Source organism: Mytilus californianus, unplaced genomic scaffold, assembly GCF_021869535.1.
Source record: "Mytilus californianus isolate M0D057914Y unplaced genomic scaffold, xbMytCali1.0.p SCAF_15, whole genome shotgun sequence".
Lineage (NCBI taxonomy): Eukaryota > Metazoa > Mollusca > Bivalvia > Mytilida > Mytilidae > Mytilus > Mytilus californianus.
Window position 1 is genome coordinate 26,147,654 of NW_026262637.1, and position 21,492 is coordinate 26,169,145.

The 21,492-nt window shown below is 32.4% G+C and overlaps 1 protein-coding gene across 11 annotated transcripts in view; it reads left to right on the forward strand.

The window, feature by feature from the left end:
- The window catches only part of LOC127725761 (sperm-associated antigen 17-like), a 55,713-nt gene that overhangs the window by 20,371 nt on the left and 13,850 nt on the right, over window positions 1-21,492 (forward strand). For 8 of the 11 annotated variants that reach the window (XM_052232989.1, XM_052232996.1, XM_052232998.1 and 5 more), the window contains 15 exons: window positions 3,996-4,130; window positions 5,513-5,698; window positions 6,220-6,407; window positions 6,937-7,091; window positions 13,077-13,252; window positions 13,800-13,984; window positions 14,285-14,410; window positions 14,697-14,808; window positions 15,262-15,423; window positions 15,920-16,087; window positions 16,954-17,084; window positions 17,689-17,821; window positions 18,130-18,308; window positions 19,844-19,979; window positions 20,659-20,691. In XM_052232989.1, coding sequence (XP_052088949.1) covers window positions 3,996-4,130; window positions 5,513-5,698; window positions 6,220-6,407; window positions 6,937-7,091; window positions 13,077-13,252; window positions 13,800-13,984; window positions 14,285-14,410; window positions 14,697-14,808; window positions 15,262-15,423; window positions 15,920-16,087; window positions 16,954-17,084; window positions 17,689-17,821; window positions 18,130-18,308; window positions 19,844-19,979; window positions 20,659-20,691 — 2,205 coding nt within the window. The remainder of the gene's footprint in view (window positions 1-3,995; window positions 4,131-5,512; window positions 5,699-6,219; window positions 6,408-6,936; window positions 7,092-13,076; window positions 13,253-13,799; window positions 13,985-14,284; window positions 14,411-14,696; window positions 14,809-15,261; window positions 15,424-15,919; window positions 16,088-16,953; window positions 17,085-17,688; window positions 17,822-18,129; window positions 18,309-19,843; window positions 19,980-20,658; window positions 20,692-21,492) is intronic. The other 3 variants (XM_052232995.1, XM_052232997.1, XM_052232991.1) reach the window with 2 other exon arrangements.

A 21,492-nucleotide genomic window follows, 5' to 3' on the forward strand; every position in this document is an offset into this window, starting at 1 on the left:
GAGTAAAAAAAAATTCTTATAAAAAGACAAAAATACTTTTTTTATACTGAATAACTGCGTGTGATGATGTATTTATTCAATATTATTAATATATTTTCATTCAGTTTAATATAAACATTGATTCAATCATAAAAAGTTGATTTCAAACAAAAGTTTTATCAATGTTCCTATTGAAATTTGATTTTTTTTTGTCTAGTTATAGTATACATTGAAGAAGATCTTAATTTGAACATCATAATTTTCAAGTTTTTATTCATGTCAAACAAATTTTTTTTTAAAAGGAACAATGTTGAAAGTTTTGTCAGAAATCAACTTTTTATGATTGAATCAATGTTTATATTAAACTGAATGAAAATATATTATTATTGCGAACCCAATGAAAGTTTTCCACAGTGCCATCTCTATCTTGACCAGGTATTTAAACTTTTGTAAGTTCACCTGTTCTATTGAATGAATACAATAGCTATTTTTCTGTGTGTAGTTTATTCACTGGGACCTTTAAATTTCTTCTAAGAGAAATCTATCACTCATTGATTAATTTACCTGAGTAAAAAAAATTTCTTATATATAGACAAAAATACTTTTTTTATACTCATTAACTGCGTGTGATGATGTATTTATTCAATATTAATAATATATTTTCATTCAGTTTAATATAAACATTGATTCAATCATAAAAAGTTGATTTCAAACAAAAGTTTTATCAATGTTCCTATTGAAATTTGATTTTTTTTTTGTCTAGTTATGGAATACATTTAAGAAGATCTTAATTTGAACATCATAATTTTCAAGTTTTTATTCATGTCAAACAAATTTTTTTTTAAAAGGAACAATGTTGAAATTTTTGTCAGAAATCAACTTTTTATGATTGAATCAATGTTTATATTAAACTGAATGAAAATATATTATTAATATAACATAAATCAACGCTAACATGTTTAACCCCGCCACATTCTGTATGTATGTGCCTGTCCCAAGTCAGGAGCCTTTAATTCAGTGGTTGTCGTTTGTTTATGTCATGTATGTGTTACATATTTGTTTTTCATTCATTTTTTGTACATAAATTAGGCTGTTAGTTTTCTTGTTTGAATTGTTTTACATTGTCATTTCGGTACCTTATATAGATGACTGTGCGGAATGGGCTTTGCTCATTGTTGAAGACCGTACAGTGACCTATAGTTGTTAATTTCTGTGTCATTTGGTCTCTTGTGGAGAGTTGTCTCATTGGCAATCATACCACATCTTCTTTTTTATATTTTATTAATGTTTCAACTTTGCATCACTGTTTACATTCAACCGACTGAAAATATATTATCAATATTGAATAAATATAACATCGCATGCAGTTTTGAGTATAAAACATGTATTTTCCTCTATTTACAAGATTTTTTTTTTACTCAGGTAAATTAATCAATGAGTGATAGATTTCTCTTAGAAGAAATTTAAAGGTCCCAGAGAAAAAACTACATGGAGAACAATAGCTGTTGTATTCATTCAATAGGACAGGTGAACTTGCAAAAGTTTAAATACCTGGTCAAGATAGAGATGGCACTGTGGAAAACTTTCATTGGGTTCGCAATAATATTGAATAAATACATCAGCACACGCAATTAATGAGTATAAAAAAAGTATTTTTGTCTATATATAAGAATTTTTTTTTACACAGGTAATTTAATCAATGAATGATAGATTTCTCTTAGAAGAAATTTAAAGGTCCCAGTGAATAAACTACACAGAGAAAAATAGCTATTGTATTCATTCAATAGGACAGGTGAACTTGCAAAAGTTTAAATACCTGGTCAAGATAGAGATGGCACTGTGGAAAACTTTCATTGGGTTCGCAATAAGACATTTTTTTAAATTCTTTTACATGTACTAGTAAAACAAAATAAGTAAATGTGTCAAATAATCCAGTAATTAACATTTTCTTTCTGACACATTAAAAACTTATAACATTGTATTCCTCACTTCCAGTTAACATTGATATTGCAATTTGTGACTTTGATGTCAATCATTTACTAAACTGAATATAAGTTTTAAAGAATTTTGTAAACGTTTGAATTCAAATAGTACAAGTGTATATTTTCTATAAATCAATTTATAAAAGGATAAAATGAACTGGAATTTTTTGGATAAATGAAAACTGTAACCAAGTTGACAGCAGGTATTATATATATAGACATATATGTCACATAACATTTATGAAACTATGAAGACTTCGGTGTTTTAGTTGACTGTCATGCTTATCACAAAATAACATATCTCATTGGATCATTTTCATGGCTTATTTTAAGATTTAAAATAACTTTTTAATAATATATACACATTTTTATTGGCACTTTCTGCAATTTCTGTTCTTAATCAATTCACATTTCTTAATTTAGTTGAAAATACCAATAATTAATATTGAAACAAATATGAGAAGAAAAAATTAAAACAAGATTATTTTTGAAATAAGTTTGTACAAGTGTTAAACATTATATTCTTAAACAAAGTCATCAGAGAACTGATATTTAAAGTAAGCTGGCATTTAAGGAATCAATTTTAAAATTATGTTTTACCAATCTATTTATAAGCAACAATCAGACCAGTAAATACAAGTTTACCATGAAATAGATCCTTCAATCATAATGCATGATAAATATATTTATTATTTTTACAGTGGTCTCTCTAACTCTCTACCTTTTCCTGTGCACACCATGCTTTTTTTCTTATTACATTAGCTTACATTTATATATTATTTTGTAAGCTTCTATTTCATTTCAGAATTTTTTCAAATGTTAGACTATTTTTTTTTTTAATTATAATTCTTTTAATTTTTTTTATTATATATTTGAACAATTGGCAGATTTAGACAATCCTTGAATTTGTTTGTGTAATGTTGCTCAACCCTCGTCTACTGAATAAGAAGTCTGAAGTGGATCCATCTTATAAGTTATAATATCGTGCAGATTGTCAAGAAATTTTAAGGATGAAGTCATTTAAACAGAAATATGAATGAAAGATGTGGGGTACACATCAATGAGACAGCAACCCAAATGACACCAATAAAAAAATACATCTACTGAACTTACTGAGCAACATCAAGCAAACAAATTTTTGGACTTAACTTCTTGTTTTATGATTTATGGACAGTCATTATTCAATCAATCAACTACAACTATGAAACATTGATTTTGTTGAATCCATGTTAGGTATTTTTCATTACTACAATGATTTGTAGACATTTTTAGTTTTGAAGAATAGTTTTTTAATTTCATTGGTACATTTATATGTTAGTAGGAAAGACATGAATGTGTTATTTTTATCAGATGATATTTTTAGAAGGCCAAAAGGAGAAAAATAAAGATTTGAAGATTTGAGCTTAATATGTCTTGAATTTTTATGAAATTGACCCAAAACAGATACTCTAGCTTGAATAGAACAGTGGGAGCAAGACTGTTAATGCTTAGAATAATATAAAGACATGTTAAGCTGGTATACTGGGCCTAATATGGAGGAATTTACTTTATGTTCCATTTTTTGGAGCTGTAAAAGTATGGGTTTTGGTCTGTTTACCTTTTTAAAGACTACATACATACATGTATGGTTTTCTGTACATTTTGTACATTTACTCTAGTTCTGATAATCCAGTGTGTAGCAGATTAAGTTTAAATTATTCATACCTGCCAACTTTTCGAAATCTCCATGGGGGATTTTAAGCGCAGTAGGAACTTATGCTCCTCTTTTATTGTCATAAGTGTTTTTAATCTACTTCTATATTGTTTGAATGAGTATGTATATGCTTAGATACCCTTTTAACTCATTTGAATGCCTGTTTTGAGGTGTTCAATTTATAAAATAAAGAATTTTAAAATTCAGGTCAACACCTCTCATGGGGGATATCCCCCATAAATCGGGATAGTTGGCAGGTCTGATTATTATATGATTGGATTGCTATTACAGAAGGGGAAAATATTGTAGATTACTGATTTATTATTGATATTTTTACACAGGAATAGATTCTGATTTAATTGATTACTCCATATCTGGCACCTCTTCTGATGTAACACCTATTGTCTCACCGGTACCACCTCGCCAGCATGCTGATACCAAAAAACGACCTTCTCGGTCCAAGAAGAAACCGAAACGTAAATGCATCGTGATTAGCTTGATGTAACATTAGTCCATATTGGCATATTACATGTAGTCTTTTGCTTGATATTTTATGCATGTAGTATTGTGTGTTTTGCTATTTTTAGTAAATTTTGTTTTCAGGATTATAAGAAGACGATATAGTGCAATGGAGGACTCTGTTTTTATATCAACACATTGTATTCATTGTTATTGCTGCTTTTTTATAGTTGAAAATGAGATAGATTTTATTTTACAGGTGTTCTGTTTTAGGATAGATTTCTAGATGCTATATTTGATATATATATATTCAAATAGCTTTGTATTGTAAATCAGAATGTAAAAGTGTCCTTTTAGTGCTACATAAAATAATAAGTTGATGAAATTTTTTGAATATGTCAATACCGTATATTTTTTTCGAAATTGAATTTTAATGAGGTTGAAATTGACGATGCTCACAGAATATAGCATTATACCTTCTGTTTTTTTTCCTACTTTTTAGGCCATTATGAAGTTGTTATTATCATTCAAATTTATTCCTTTATATTTTTCAATATTCATAAAATGAAGAAGGTCAATTTTTGACAAGTAATGTTTTTATATTTATTTTCTTTACATATTTGATAAGAGTTTGGAGAAGAACCTTATCCTGTTTGACAAAAAACTAATGTTGGACAGATTTTTGTTTGTTTAAAAAATTGATAAGAAGAAATTCCTTTTTGAATCAAATTTATTATTGTTAAAGTAGTGGTTTAATTTTGCCTGATCCATTTGTCTTTAGGCTCCCAAAGTGACCCTTTATAGTGCAGCGTAGATTTTTAAGGCTTTTGTTATTTATTTAAAGATTTTTTTTATATATATATTTTAATAATTATCTTTCAATTAATCAGTTTCTAATGCTTAAAAAAAATATCAGATTACACCCTTTAGAACAGTTTTCTTTACCAATTAATGTCTACTCTGTTTTTAAAACTAAATTATACTAGTTATTGGTCATATTTGATTTTGATTAAAATCGCAGTATTAAGATGAAATTTTCAGTCATTTCAGACAATTTTCTATTTACTTGAATTAAGAATTTTTATCAAAGATTTTTTTTCGTTTTAAAAAAGAAATAGTTATTTAGATAGTGAGAAGCTTTACTTAAAAATGTAAAGTTTGGAAATGTATACAGTGTTGTTTAGTGGATCAGTTATACTGTTAATGTAGAAATGAATTAGCTCCCTGCTCAGAATTGATCTTTCAAAAGGCAATGAATCACCATGAAGTAATAAACTTTTCACACGTAGATAATTTCATGTTTCAGGTCAACATGTCAGATAAAAATTTATATACAGTAAAAAATGCAATGGATTGATTTTTAAAAAAGTTTGTAAATTTAGTTTGAACACTTTTCTAGGAGCTGCCTCCCCTACACCACTGGAGGAGATGGGATTGGTCCATAGAAAGGATGATGTAGCTGTACAGAATGATAGATCACGTCCTGGGTCATCAGACAGTGGCAGTGGAAGTAGTAAGAAGGGAATTCTTAGGCCATCATCAAGGTCCAGTACTCCAGAAAAGAGGAGGTCCAGGAGTAATTCAGGTGAGTGATGGACCCTAATAGAAACAGAATGGGAATGTTTAGGCCTTTATTAGTTTATTAATTCTGATAAACATGATAGATAGGGATGGAATTTTCAGCCCTTCCTTATCAATAATACAATTGACAGGATGAGGTCCAGGAGTAATTAAGTCAATAGTAATAGTAGGATTGGACTTATAATGTCATTATCAATAAGGTCCAATTCAAATTCAAATTTGGATGGAAGTTAAGTCAGGATTCTTTAACTATCCTGAATGTTCAGTATTCTAGAGAGAAATAGATATTGTAAGCTGTTTATGTCCCAGTAAATGTAGAAGGAAATGAAATCAGTTTAGGTGAAAAAGAGGTATATTTAGAGAAACTTAAGTTGAACAATAACAAATGACAATCAGAGAATTTAGTCAAACTGATCAAATTTTATTCTATAATATTCATATGACACAATATCACCAATTTTCATAATTTTGATATTTCTCATGCCTAGAGCTGTTTTGTAAATGATTTGCCTTTCTGTTTTGTAGTTGTTCACTTTGAGAAAGATGACACTGGGAAACCAGTACGTCATGTAGAAATGGATACAGAGGAAGTCATTGAAACAGAACCATATAAAAGTCCAGAAGAAAGCATGCATGAAATTGTTGATGCACAGAAAAGAAAACTGGATCAATGGTGTTTTGCTGAACATTACGAAAAACCCACTCTACTTCAGGTTAGTGGTCAGGTGCCTTCAAACTAGTTTAACCCAGCCACATTCTGTATGTGTCTGTCCTAAGTCAGGAGTCTGTAATTCAGTGGTTGTCGTTTTTTACTGTATATCATATTTGTTTTTCGTTCATTGTTTTGTACATAAATCAGGCTGATAGTTTTCTCGTTTGAATTGTTTTACATTTGTCATTTCGAGGCCTTTTATAGCTGACTATGCAGTATGGGTTTTGCTCATTGTTGAAGGCCGTACGGTTACCTATAGCTGTTAACTTCTAGTCATTTAATCTCTGGTGGAGAGTTGTCTCATTGGCAATTATACCACATCTGCTTACTTTTATATATACCGTCAAATCTCATAATAAACTTTTTATGAAAACTTTGAATCAGGTTACAATAACAAATAAAATGAACAAGCTCACAGATTTATATGAAAATGTGTAAGCAATTACTGGAGCATGTAGTAGCAATAAAACAAAGATACACATTCTGTTTTGAAATGGTCACTAATTGTTTAATTCATTGTTTTTATTTAGATCCTTAAAGAAGCCATTTACTATTTACCCTTTGTGGACACCTACTATAACAAGAGAGACCATTCTATGATGGTTGTTCTACACAATCCACACTCATTTGAACTTCAGAACCATGTTGACTGGCATACAGAACTCCATTCCAATCTAGGATTAAGGTTTGCATTGTTTTTTAATGTTCCATTTTTACAATGTTATACCATGTAAATGGTTAACTCATTGGATTTTATAGCTATAAATACGTTACCATCATAAATTCTGAGTGTAACCCCAATTGTGTCATAGGTCAGATGGAAAATCCCGACTAAAAATAAACGTACTCTCACTGGTCCGGACATATACCCCTGTTTGCCCATATTCTCCCATTCAATTTCCATCTGTGACATCGGTCACACGTGCAAATTATTACAGATTCAACAGAGAAGTGTTTAGTTGTTTGTAAAGTTTTTTGAATAGCTTAATTGCTTTTCATATATTGTGTATATTATTGGAAATTTATTCCCTTGTTTAGTTTGAATTTCTAAACAAATTATTTGTGTTTTTTTGACTAAAGTAAATTTTATTATGGACTTTAATTTGAATAGTCTGTACGTAAATATTCCTGGTTCGGACTATCTCTTAGATGGGTCACTACCTTTAAGTCCCCCCCCATACTACCAGTACATTGACTGGAGTTTCGACAACGGTGTCTGGTAATGCTACCTATCCGACCCTTTCACAAGGTTCGGCCATGCATTTTGGGGGGGTACCTACGTCAACTTCGGAGACTCATACTTTATCTAGGCCTGTTAATTCATCGGGTACTATTAGTTCTGTCACAGGTACAGCTATGGGCTTGAACTTGCCAGGTTCTAGACCCCCATTATCCTATTGTGGGTATATGCTTCCCAACACAGGCACACAACCTTTACCCTCATGGTCTCAGCCACCTTGGCCACAGTCTTACCTTTATGGTGGGTTTATGCCAAACCAACCTGGTTTTTGGCCTTATAGGGACAATTTCTATGGTCCCCATTCTGGGGTAGCTACTGCACCACCTTTAGCTCCTGCTCCACCCGTAGCAGTATCTTTGACTCCTGCAGTAGCTCCTTCTACCACCGTACTTGACTCTCGAGCTCAATCTTCTAGCTCCTCTCATGGTACTCAGGGTTCTGATCATGCATCATCTTTGGATGGTTTTCAGAAGTTACTTTTGGACTTTGGTGAGTCTTTCAAGGCTGAATTTAGTACTCTTTCCAGTCGTATGTCTCTACTGGAGAATAGAGTTTCTTCTCATCAACCTTCTCCAGCTAAGTCTGTAGAATGTGATGAGAGGGAGGATGATGAGCTTTCTGTTTCCCCTGGGAGTCATGAAAGGGCTTTCCTCACTGATGAGGATGTTGAAAGTTCTTCTTCTCCCAAGGTATCGAAGACGGCCCCTGAGCCTTCTTCTAAGTCAGCTCAACAACCTCCCACCAAGGAGACTGGGGATCCTCCATCCTTGAAGGATCTTAGGGATAAGGTGTATACCTTGATGAGGGATGAAGCACATATCCCTTTTGCCTCTCCTTCCAAGCCGAAGAAACCTTCTTCAACTTTTGAAGCTTCCTGTGGTATTTCTCAGGATACTGTGACTTCTCACAATTCTTTTCCTGAATCTGGCCATATGGCATTTGCTTTACAATTTATTAATGAAGGTATCGCTAATTCTGCTAGTGAAAAGGTTGCTAATAACAATATCTCTGGATTTGGAATGTCATCCTTTTCTGATCAGGTTAAGTACAAGGATTTTGATATCTTTGATTCTTCACTGGGTAGACTTGTTCCCAGTTGTGACAAATCTATGTCATCTTTATTGGGAAAAAAGCCAGTAGATGGTCTTCGTCTCACTCAACCTGTTTGGTCAAAGACTGAGAATCTCCTTCGTAGTGCTTCTCAAGTTCTTGGCACAGCCGAACATTTTCTAGCTGCAACCGGACATTTGCTTAACAGCGAAGATTCGGTTGTTCCAGCAGAAGTACGATCCTTCTTACTTCAACTGGATTAAGCTCTAGGTTCATCTCAGTTGCTTTTAATGGGTTCTATTGCTAATTGCACCCTATCTAAAAGAGCAGAGTTTCTTGAAAACATTTCTGTTGCTGAGCCTTTGAAAGATTCTTTACTGAAATCTCCACTTACTGACAAGATGTTTGGTTTACCCTTACAGCGGGTTCAAGAGGAACTCAGCAAAAACCCTCCTCCAGTCAAAGTTAGTGTACAAGTTACTAATGGCAAGAGGTCGGTTAATGCAACATCTAGTTCTACTAGTACTTCTGCTTCAGGTGGTCCTCCTTCTTCTGCTAAGAAAAGGAAGAATAACTACGGCAAACCGCAGAACAAACCCCATAACTCTGGAAAAAGCTCAGGTAAGCCTTCTGGTGGTTTTAAGGGTCCCAAGAAACCTGGGTCTAGTACCGAGGTTCTTGCCCCCTCGTACATTATTGACAGCTTCCCCAGGGGAAAATTTACAACAAGTTCCTCAAAAATCAATACCAGTAGGGGGGAGGTTAAGTTTTTTCCTAAATCAGTGGAAGAAAATTACCTCAGACTGTTATGTGCTGTCAATAATTCGAGGGGGATTAACACTTCAGTTCAAGAACCCACCTCCTCTGTCTGCAGTTCCGATAAGTTTGTCTCATACTCAAGACCCAGTCAAGTATCAACTTCTATCAGTAGAAGTGGACACAATGTTACAAAAATCTGCAATAGAGGAGGTGTCGCTCTTAACTCTGTCTCCGGGATTTTATTCCCGTCTTTTTCTGGTTCCAAAGAAGACTGGAGGAATGAGGCCGGTCATAGACTTATCTATTCTGAACATCTTTCTTATTGTTCCCCATTTCAAAATGGAAACCAACAGATCAATCAGGGCTTCAATCCTTCCAGGAATGTGGACTACTTCTCTGGATCTTTCAGATGCTTATTTCCACATTCCCATTTCCCATACTTACAGGAAATACCTTCGCTTCATTTGGAACAACAAAGTTTTCCAGTTCAAGGCTCTCCCTTTTGGCCTGTCTACATCCCCTTTGGCTTTTACCAAAATCATGCAGGCAGCTATAGATCACCTACATTCCCTGTCTATTCAGATTCATTCCTACCTGGACGATTCCCTTCTCAAGGAATTTTGCCCAATCAAATTGAGGGTTCAGACAGATTTAGTCATCAATTGTTTTCTGTCCCTAGGCTTCCTAATCTCTTGGAAAAAGTCAGAGATAATTCCTTCTCAAGACTTTGTTTTCCTGGGAGAACATTTCCTAACCAGTGTAGGCCTAGTCCTCCCACCAGAGGAAAAATTTACAAAACTATGTCAGAAAATACATTTATTCCTGACGGTTCAATCAGTCACAGCACGTCAATTCTTGCAACTTCTGGGTCTATTGAACTCTCTGGCAGATGTAATTCCATTGGGACGACTTCACATTTGTCCGCTTCAGTTTTATCTGCACAAGTTATGGATTCCAGCTTCACAAGAATGGGAAGCATTGATTCCAATCACTCAGCCTTTATTTCCACACCTTCAATGGTGGTTAGTACGGGAAAATGTAATGAGGGGCCTATGTCTGTCCCCTCAAGTTCCCAGTCTAACATTATTCACAGATGCCTCCACCCTCGGTTGGGGAGCATATCTGGTGGGGCTTACAATCTGGGGAGTCTGGAATCCAGATCTTTTGGAAGAGCATATCAATGTATTGGAAATGAAAGCAGTTCTGTTTGCACTGAATCATTTCCAAATGTCTCTAAAGAATCAGTCTGTCATTCTGGCCACAGACAACACAACAGTTGTAGCTTATCTCAAGAATCAGGGAGGAACTCATTCACCTTCTCTTTATCAGATAGCCAGAGACATTCTCCTTCTGTGTTTTCAACTCCAGGTTCATCTAGTGGTGAGACATATTGCGGGGCACCTCAATATTCTAGCTGACACTCTATCCAGATCCCTTGCTCCAGTAAACACAGAGTGGGAACTACTTCAAGTAGTTTTCAAAGCTGTGACTCTTCATTGGGGGTCACCTCAGATAGATCTGATTGCGACCAGTCTCAATCACAAACTTCTAACATTTGTGTCTCCGGTTCCAGATCCAAAATCTTTTGCGGTAGACGCAATGAGCCTATCTTGGAAAGGTATGTTCGGGTACGCCTTCCCTCCTTTCAGGTTTCTCTCCCCAGTACTTCAGAAAATAGCAGGGGAAAATTGCAAGATCATAGTTATTGCTCCAGCATGGCCGAAACAGTCTTGGTTTCCAGACCTTCTGCGCCTATCATGTGCTTGTCCTCTAGTTCTACCTCTGAGACCAGACCTTCTGTCTCAAATCAAGGGCAAGGTTCTTTATCAAAATCCAGAAAAACTTCATCTACACGTCTGGCTTCTCTCAGGGTTATCCTCAGAAAGAGAGGTTTTTCTGAAGGAGCAACCAAGCATCTCACAAAGTCTGTCAGAGACTCCACTAGCATTGTGTATGATGCAAAATGGTCAATCTTCTCAGATTGGTGTAGTGAGCGGGAAATTGATCCTTTCCAAGTCACTGTACAACAATTAGCAGACTTTCTAGTTTTTCTTTTTGAATCCAAAGGATTATGTCCCTCTACTATTAAGGGATATAGATCAGCTATTTCAAGAACTATTCATATTTCTGGTGGCCCAGATTTTGGAAACAATGAGCATATTTCTCTTTTGGTTCGTAGTTTTAGTCTTGAAAGACCAAGACAAAAAACTTTAGTTCCTAAGTGGGACCTTGGACTAGTTTTATCCTTTTTAAAACTTCCTCCTTTTGAACCAGCAGAAACAATAGATTTAAGGTTTCTTTCCTATAAATGCTGTTTTCTTTTAGCTTTGGCTTCTGGACGATCAAGGAGTGAAATCCATGCCTTCTCTATTTCTGATGCTTGCCTTCGATTTAACAGGGATAAATCTTCTGTTACTCTTTTAACGGATCCTGCTTTTTTGGCAAAGAATAGATTCCAGATAAGGGTGCAGAACCAGTCGTGATTCCTGCACTCCCTAGCGTTTCTATTTCTGTACTTTTTATGTCCAGTAAGAATCCTTTCTATTTATCTGGATAGAACGAGTAGTTTACGTTCTGTTTCTAACTCAAGACTCTTTATTCCTATTGAAAAAGGAATCTCAGATCTTTCTGTTAAAACTATTTCTACTTGGATATGCAAATGCATATCTTTAGCTTATGGTTCTTCTAAGGCAGAACTTTTAAATAGTTTTAATGTTAAAGCTCATGATGTTAGGGGTATCTCTACATCCTGGGCTCTGTTTAACAGTGCATCTTTAGAAGAGGTACTGTCTGCAGGTTTCTGGAGAAATGAGAACTATTTTATATCTCATTACCTCCAATCTATGGCTACTTTTGCCGAGAGTTTATACTCTCTTGGACCTATAGTTTCAGCACAAAGATTGAACTTTCCTCCTGTTTCTTCTGTTACAGGGGATTCAGCTTTACGTTAGATTCTGTTACTCAGAATTTATGATGGTAACGTATTTATAGCTATAAAATATTCAAATTTTAAAGTAAATTTGGATTTTATTAGATAAATACTTACCATCATAAATTATAGGTCCCACCCACCTCTCCTTCATCCCCTTTCCTTACGTTTCTGTCTTGAGGAAATTGAATGGGAGAATATGGGCAAACAGGGGTATATGTCCGGACCAGTGAGAGTATGTTTATTTTTAGTCGGGATTTTCCATCTGACCTATGACGCAATTTGGGTTACACTCAGAATTTATGATGGTAAGTATTTATCTAATAAAATCCAAATTTAATATTTTGTTTTTCTGTTGTTGTTACAATTCATTGTTTTTATTATGACCAAATTTTGTTCAGCACATATAAAATACTGTTTCATGTGACTTTCATTTTTTTACTTATTGGTACAATATGAAAATCAATTACTGTGGATTCATTTATTTTCCTAGGTACCAATTTTCGTGGATTGATGAAAATTTGTACTTCTGTAGATATATGATTTTGGTTTTTTTGCCAAATTTGCATTTGTGGTTTACTAATACCCACGAATTCCACAAAAAAATGGTATCCCAAGAATGATAATTAATCTACAGTATATTTTTACAATAAAAATGTCTGATGCTAATTACCTTTCTGTTTGTTTTATAGAAATTACAAGGAATATGTAGAGGAATCAGTCGCAGACTGGACAAAGGAAGAGGAGGCTAAGTACCAGGCTGGCCTTCTATCACAAGAACTGGATAAAATGAGGAGTGATGAAGAGGAAGCAGCCAAGGCAGAAGCGAAAGCTACAAAAAGAGGAAAATCCCCCGGAAAATCCCCCAGTGAGTTGACACATGATCACACTGCCATTTATACATTAGGAATAACTAGAAAAGTGCATTAGCCAAATTTTATGAATAGATAATTCTAGTCTTGCCAATTTGAGTAAAGATGTCAGAGCACACACAGATGAGGAAGCAACTTAATGACACAAAAAAGAACAAAAACAAAAGACATTTAGAGGTGGTCTTCAACAGTAAATAAGTATCTACACAATTTGTCAAATTTTTAATTGAAAAATCTACTAGACAAGTAGGTGAATAAATTTAACAGACTTTCAAAGAACTGCCATACATTCCCATTTCCTTAAAGCACAAAAACATAAAGATATAATCTACGACAACCCCTGACAAGGTTTTTGATGATGTAAGATTTTTTATGAGCAGAAAAGTAAAAAGACAACTGTACTAGTGAAAATAATAATAATTTTATAATTCTGCTTATTGTTTGTTTAAAGGGTTTTGATATTAAACGAAAAATAATTTTCTATTCAATTAACAACTGTTATTAAAAATATTCTAAACATTTTTTTTTTTTTTCAAATTAAAGGTAGATCCAAAAGTCCAAAATCAAGATCAAGCAGTCAAGAAAGGGCTTCATCTGCATCTAGTAATATCTTTGTTAGAAGTAATTCATTAAAGGCATGGAAAGAGGAACAGGACAGAATTAAGGCAGAGGAAGAAGACAAAGAACGAGTGAAGAGTGCTAAAAGATCTAAATCTCCTGGCAAAAAGGTGAGTATCTTATTAGTAATATATCAACATGTGTAAAAGTTAAATGTTTCATTTTATAGTAAAAATTAACTATAAATTATTCATTTCGTAAATAATTTGATTTCTTCACAAATTTATGTGATTTAAAGGGAATTTGTAACTTTTTTTTCTGTAACAAAAATTTTTGGTCAGCAGATATGTTTTGTGGATTTAGTAAACCAGAAAATCCACAACTGTTAACCCAAAAAATTATCACTTTGACTTTGAAGTGAATTTAAAGGAATATTCTGACACCTTAACCCTATTTATTCCATATTGTAGGGTGATGACAAAGACAAAAAGAGACCAGGATCAAGAGGAAGTGCTAAATCTAAAGGTTCCCAGGACAAACAGGAACCAGTAGAGTTTGTACAGCCATCTACACCAGTAGAAGAGGAATTCTGGCCTGTAAGTATAAGCTGCTGTTTTCTTATACAGCAAGAATGCCAAGGTAGATTTTGGTGTCCAGATTAGTTGGACTTAATTGGTTCAAATTTTGGCAAAATTATTGAGTTATTTTACTGTTGTGGTTTTAAATCAATAGAAATATAATATTCATTTTTTAGACCAAAAACAAAATTTTCTGTTAATATTCCTCATGAATATCTAAAGTAGCAACAGTTTATTTTTATTTAAAAACAGTCCAAGTCTGATTTGTTTTTGGATATTGTATGAACATTGTTTTACCTTTCAGTTTACTGGTTATGATGTTGGTAACAAACTTATACATATATCTGGTATTACAACCACCATGTTTCCATCTGATGGAGGACAAATTAGAACAGAAAGAACAGATTTTGTACAAGGTTTGTGGCAGTTATGAGACAGTTAGAGGCATTCTCTCTGAATCCAGATGATGACACTTTTTTTTATTATTTTTGTAAACAATTTACAATGATAGAAATTGGAAATTATTTTCCTACATATTCTTTTTCAAAAATTTTAATATAAGAATTTGATTTCATTTCACATTCTTTTCAAATTTTCAAGAAACAATAGTTTTTAAAGGAAAGAAAAACTGAATCCAGATGAAGACACATTTTTTTATTACTGTAATTCCCTGATTATTAGTTGATGGGGGAAGATGGGTCGAAAAGCTGTTTTTTGGTAAAATTTTACAAATATTAAGGAAACAAGAATTTTAAAAGGAAATAAAAATTGCTATGGTTAATTTTAGATTAATGATATAACTCTGATTTTTAACCTAAAACACAGAAATGAAAAAAATTGAGTTACAGTGATTTGACTTATTTCTAAAGGAACATCTTGTGTGAAAGCGACAGTATTAAAAGATGGACACATATTCTCTGTTCACATCCTCGACCCAAAAGAAAACTCTAATGGAAGTGATGATGAAGATGATACTGATTCAAAGAAAGATGAAAAAGAAAAATCAGAATATGAAAAATCTGAAAAAGATGGTGAGATTAATCATTTAACTTTTTTAGCAAACATTTTTCAAACAAGAATTTTGCTATGCCATGTTGCAAGATTCTCATCGATATTGAAGAAGCTTGTTCTGTATTTGGTGTGGACTTTAAAATTTTTAAATTTAGTATCATTCACAAACAAACTTGTATTATAGATAAACTTTTTGAAGGGTTTCCAACACAATAATGTTACCACAATTTGAATATATGAATAACAGGAATATTTCTCAAAAAGAATACACTTGAATTTTATAAATAACTAGCTAATTTACCATATCAGATTCATAAACAGTTATGATTTTCATTTTAAATTTCAAAAAGATACAGAGGCACCAGTGATTTGCAGGTTAGAGGATTTACTTATTAGGCATTTAAATGTATAAATTGTTTTGCTTATCTCTCTTTTTTTTTAATATGAATAACCAGAGCAGAAAAAATTATTTCATATGTGTACATTCATTATTTAAGAATAAATTTTTTACTGCAGATAAATCTGTAAAAGATACAGAAAGTGTAGGTGTGAAGACAAATATGTCTGTTAAATCAGAAGATAAAAAGACAGCAGTCAGTGCATTTGGTTCTATAACAGCACAACTGATGGACGGCATGACCATGTCACTTAGTCAGTTTGGAGAAAGTGGAACTTGTGAAGAAGGTATGTAACAATCAATTTTTTTGAGCCTGCAAAATTTATTTCGCGAAAGCGAGACATAGCTATCCTAGATTCCATCGGCGGCGTCAACATTTAGGTTCAGTCTGGGGTTAAAAGATTTTTTAGACTTCAAAAACTTTGTCAAACCTACATGGAATTTAATGAAATTTGGATAGAAGCTTGTTTATGACCAAAATACAGTATCCATAGCAAAATTTTGAAAATAATTATTTTTATTTTTCCGTATTTTACTCATAAATGGACTTAATTCTTTTTACAGTTAACATTCAGATTTAGTCTGAGGTTAAAAGTTTTTCGGTCATCAATAACTTTGTCAAACCTTCATGGATTAGTATGAAACTTGGACAGAAGCTAATCTTCAAGACCATGAAATAGCATTCAAAGAAAAAGCTTGTTTTTTTTTAATTCTGTATTTTACTGATAAATGGTCTGGTTTTTGAGTCAACATAACACTTTTACACTGACAGCAGCAATCGTAGGCGACACACAGGGTTCCACGGAACCCCTTACGAATTTTGTAATGTAAAGATAATATGTTAAATGTTTTGATTGCTTTTGATATTGATACAAATAGAGTTTAAAAAAAAATATTAATAAGGTTATGTGGTATGATTTGCCTATGAGACAACTATTCACCAAAGTTCTAATTCAACAATGAGCAAAACCCATTCCTTAAAGTCATACAGGTACAGTAAAAGAATGCATTACACATTTGTTGTTTTGTATTTACTGTATGTATCAGTGGTTTGTGTAGGACAATCTTACATCCTTTCATATTTATATAACATAATACATATCATTTATTATCAAGAAAAAGTTATTATTTATAAACATCAATTTTATTGCAGCTAAAAAGTATGAGCCAAAAGATTATGTAGCACCACCAACCACACCTAGTCCAGCCCCACCCCCATCACCAGCAAAGAGTAAGAAAGGAGATAAGAAAGGATCAACACCTGAGCCACCACCTCAGGTTCTAGTAAGTCAACTAGAACTAGAATTATCCTTTTCTGTATTCAAATTATCAAAATATGATAGTAATATTATAATCAATTGAATGGATGCTGTCCTGCAGTTATTTATGGTTTTGTCTTGGTTGAGACAAATACTGCAAAGTGAGACATGGGCATCACTTACCTAACGACAAAGTTTTCATAATTATTACCAAATATTATGTTGTCTGATAATGTCAATTTCAAAATAATAGATTTTTGGTGTCAATTGAATCAGCATCAATGCTTGCAGTATCAATGCACAGTGCCCTCCAGGGGTCATGCTAATATCTATGCATTTGCATACCAGTTAATTAAATAACTGTTTCTAATTTTGCTGCAATTTTAATGCAAAGCAAGCGAGACACATCTCTGTGTCAACAGTTTTATGAACTGATTTAATTCTGTCTTGGAATTTGATAAATTTGATCCAATATTTTTTGTTAAAGGAAAACATTCTATTGAAAAATGAACAAAATATAACATTTTAAATATACGTTACATGAGGTATTCCAGATTGTTTTGACTTTAAATAATTTTACCAAAATCATTTGCTTGTAATTGATAAACAAAAAATATTTATTTTTATAGGCACCAGATGAGGGAGAAAAGATCGATGAAGAGAAAAAAGATGAAGAAAAACCAATAGTACAACCCTTCCAACAGTTGTATGTTACATGCCCTGATGGTCTGAATGTTAAATATTTATTGGAAAGTTCTGTAGGTCAGTAATTTTCAGGGGTAAATTAATGTTTCATATTCTTTCAAAAGTCCAGTATCTGCAATTGAGCCATTGGACGTTAGATATTAATGTTCATTAAAATCCTTTCAATGAAAATATAGAAGTTTTTTTAACGTTTTTTATAATTTTGTAAGAAATAATCAAAAGCATCCAAAAGTATTTTTTATATATAACAATCACATTAAATTTGAAAATATTGCTACTTTTGTTCCTTGACTTCCAAAAATAATTGTTTTTCTCTTTTAAACTTCCTTGGTTTGCCAAAATGTAATGATTATTAACTTCACCAGGAATGAAACCAATGACTGAAGATGACAGAAGGTTACTGGTTAAACAGAGTTATCCATTCAAGACTAGATGTGACCAGGAGTGTGAGGCTCCAAGGAAGAAATATATCCAGTCTGAAGTGTCCAGAATTATTACATCTGAGGGTACTGTGATTAAAAACATGGTGGATGGTAATGTTGAAGTGAGTATATATGGAGTAAAAAAATCTAGGATAAATAAATCCAAAGTTGCAGTAAAATAACAATATTTAGATGCAGAAGCAAATGTATTCAAGGCTAAATATATATAAAAAAAACTTTTAAGTAAGGGATCGTTACCATATTTAGATGTAAAGGAATTGTTATTAAAACCCTGGACAATATTTTACCAAGTCCATTGGATATATATGCCTGTAACAAAACTTTGTAAATAACACATATAAGTCTTACATTTGCTTTGTGAAAAAAGGTATTTGGTTGATTTTTTACCATAAAAAAATCTTTGCTACAAAATTTAAATATTTACCGTAAGTCACAGCCCTCAAATCACACGACAGTTTCTTCAGAAAAATAATAGATGAAAATATAGAGTGATCATACCTGCCAACTTTTGAAAATCTCCATGGGGGTTTTAGTGCGTAACAACAATTTCAAAGGTTACAAATTTTTGCGGCGTTAATTGCGCGCGTTGTTTTGTGCTCTAGGAAAGGGGCATATTTTTTATATATGGTATATGATGATGAGCTTATAAGCTTTTCTTCTTTTTATTTGCATGATTCTAGTACTTATATTATTGTGAAGAAAAAATGAACATGTAGCTAGAATACCAGGATATATTTTCTTGTATAGCCATAGGAATATTAAAGTGATTGTTGAAATTTTAAATTTAAAAATATGCACAAAGAAGGAAATATATCTGATTCCTTGTGAAAAATAAAAGATAGAACATTGTACTTTAATTGATTTGGTAATTTAATTACAAGAATGACAACAGGTATGATCTGTTACCATAAGTGTAATGTCCATTAGCTACTATTTATTATGTTTATGGTAGTACTACATCTTTGAATTTTGTCAATCAGTCATGTTTTTCTTCTTAAGCTGTGTAAGAACCTTCTTGCAGATGAAAGTTCATCTGCCATGATCATATTCACAATTTTTTACAGACAGGAATACAACTCAGATGTTCCCAACAAGTTCAAAATTTCGCACGTTTGCAATTTGCAATGCCTAAAGATAAGTAGAAACAAGGCTGATTGGCTGATCACGGTTGTCTCCCTTGGGAAAAGTTCAAAATCGGGAACAATAATTTTTTTCGTTTAGAACTTCACAAAATCGTGTTTTAGAGCTTTTTACACGATCACGATCGTGCAATCGTGACAAGGGGTCAAAATCTTGTAGTCCACGCATAAATCGTGAAAGTTGGCAGGTATGAGTGGTATGTCATATGAGCTGCGTTGGATAGAAATCGACCTCATGCAAATGAATATCAATACATCTGTTAACCTATTTCTGGTTGAAAAAATCTCTACGGAAAGTCTGTCACTGTTGGAAAATTAATATTTTTTCAGAACCCTACAACACAGGCCAAAATTCATCTTTTATTTCGTATTTGAATGTTCCAAAATCAATCAAAGTCTTAACATGTACATGTATACGTGCACTTGCATAAGGTCGATTTCTATCAGACGCAGCTCATATTACATGGTTGATTTTAAATTTCCTTTTATTATTTCAGGTTTTATATGCTGATGGTACTATAAGTGTCCACACAGGTCACTGGCCTCTTCCTGTCCGTAGCCCTAGTCCTACTCCAAGACGTGCTGGCAGTGCCATGAGCCAGCCAGAAAGAGCTGAAACACCAACCAAAAAAGGTTTGTATTGGTCTTAACAAATTATGATACAAGCCATAAAGGCTGACTGTTTATTTTTTTTCTATAATATGGAGAGATTTGACATTGTAGTTATATTTATTCTTTCAGATGAAAGTAATTTTCATTATGTACATGCAGTCAGACTTTATGAAATGTATGATTTTAGTTTTGCTGATTTATTATCAAAATCAAATTAACGGTGTTTATTTTTTTGAATTAGAAGACACATAAGCACTGTATTTATTAAAAAACTGTTGATTTTTTTTAACAAATTTATTCACAGAATTTTGTTTGTATTGAAAAGAGATGTTTTAATTGCTAAAATCAGCTATTAGTGATACATATTAATTTACTTACTTTTAATTTTTGTGTATTTTGCTTTGAATATAATAATTTACTTTGTAAATAAAACAGATTTCTATGTATTGGCTGTGAACTGAATGAATGTGTATTTGGTACATTTTGGTATACAGATATCATCATATAATGATTAAATTATTTGTAATAAAATTGAATTAATTTAAGATTCATATTTTGGCAAAAAAATTGCAGGCAGTCCACATGTATTGTACCAAATAAACCATAATCTACAATAACATTCAGTTTATGGATATTCACTATTTTCACAGCATAGTTTTGACTTGAAATGCAAAAAAAAATAAAATCTTTTTCAAAACAGCCTCAGGTGAAATAGAAAATCTACCTGGAAGTGGTATGTATAAAAACAAATGCATGTATTATGAGTTATTCCCCCTTTGTTAACTTTCTTCATCTTTTATTTAATGGGTGAATTGAAATGTGTGCGTCATTTTGTTCAATTTATTTTGATGTTGCTTATCAGCTTGAGTACGGAATAAAAATTTATTATTTTAAAGATTTTGTCTCATTTTGTTCCTTTATTATTAATAGATTTTGTATGGATTAAGTGTGTAAGAATTTATATATTTTTAATCTAAATATATTATTTTTGTAAAACACAGAATCTTTGTTTTATGTCATTTGTAGTCTCGTGAAAAACTGGGTTATTTAAGTCAGAATACATTTTAAGAACTTTGGCCTGGGACTTATACTTGAATTATATATAATGGTCCCAGATATCATGCTTAGTGCACAACATATCAGAAAAAGGGGAGTAATTAAAGATCTTATTTAATTAGATTGAGGCTGTGTCATAATTGGGCAAAAGATGCATTATGTTTTAGAATGAGCATTAAGATAATTATGCTATCAATGTATTCTGACATTAAAGTATCTAATCTTAAATACAACATATGCTAAAAGTATTTGTCATCTACATTTTTTTGCTATATATTTCATATAAAATTACATTTTTCAAACATAAGAAAAATTTTTGCTGTCATTTCTAGTTTCGTTTTAATCAACTTTGTATCCAACCATAAATGCCTTCAAAATTAAAAAAAATGTGGTTTTGTATGAAATTTATAGCAAAAAATTGTAGGTGACAAATACTAATTGCATAATGCTGATCTTTCAAATGAATATAATTAATTTT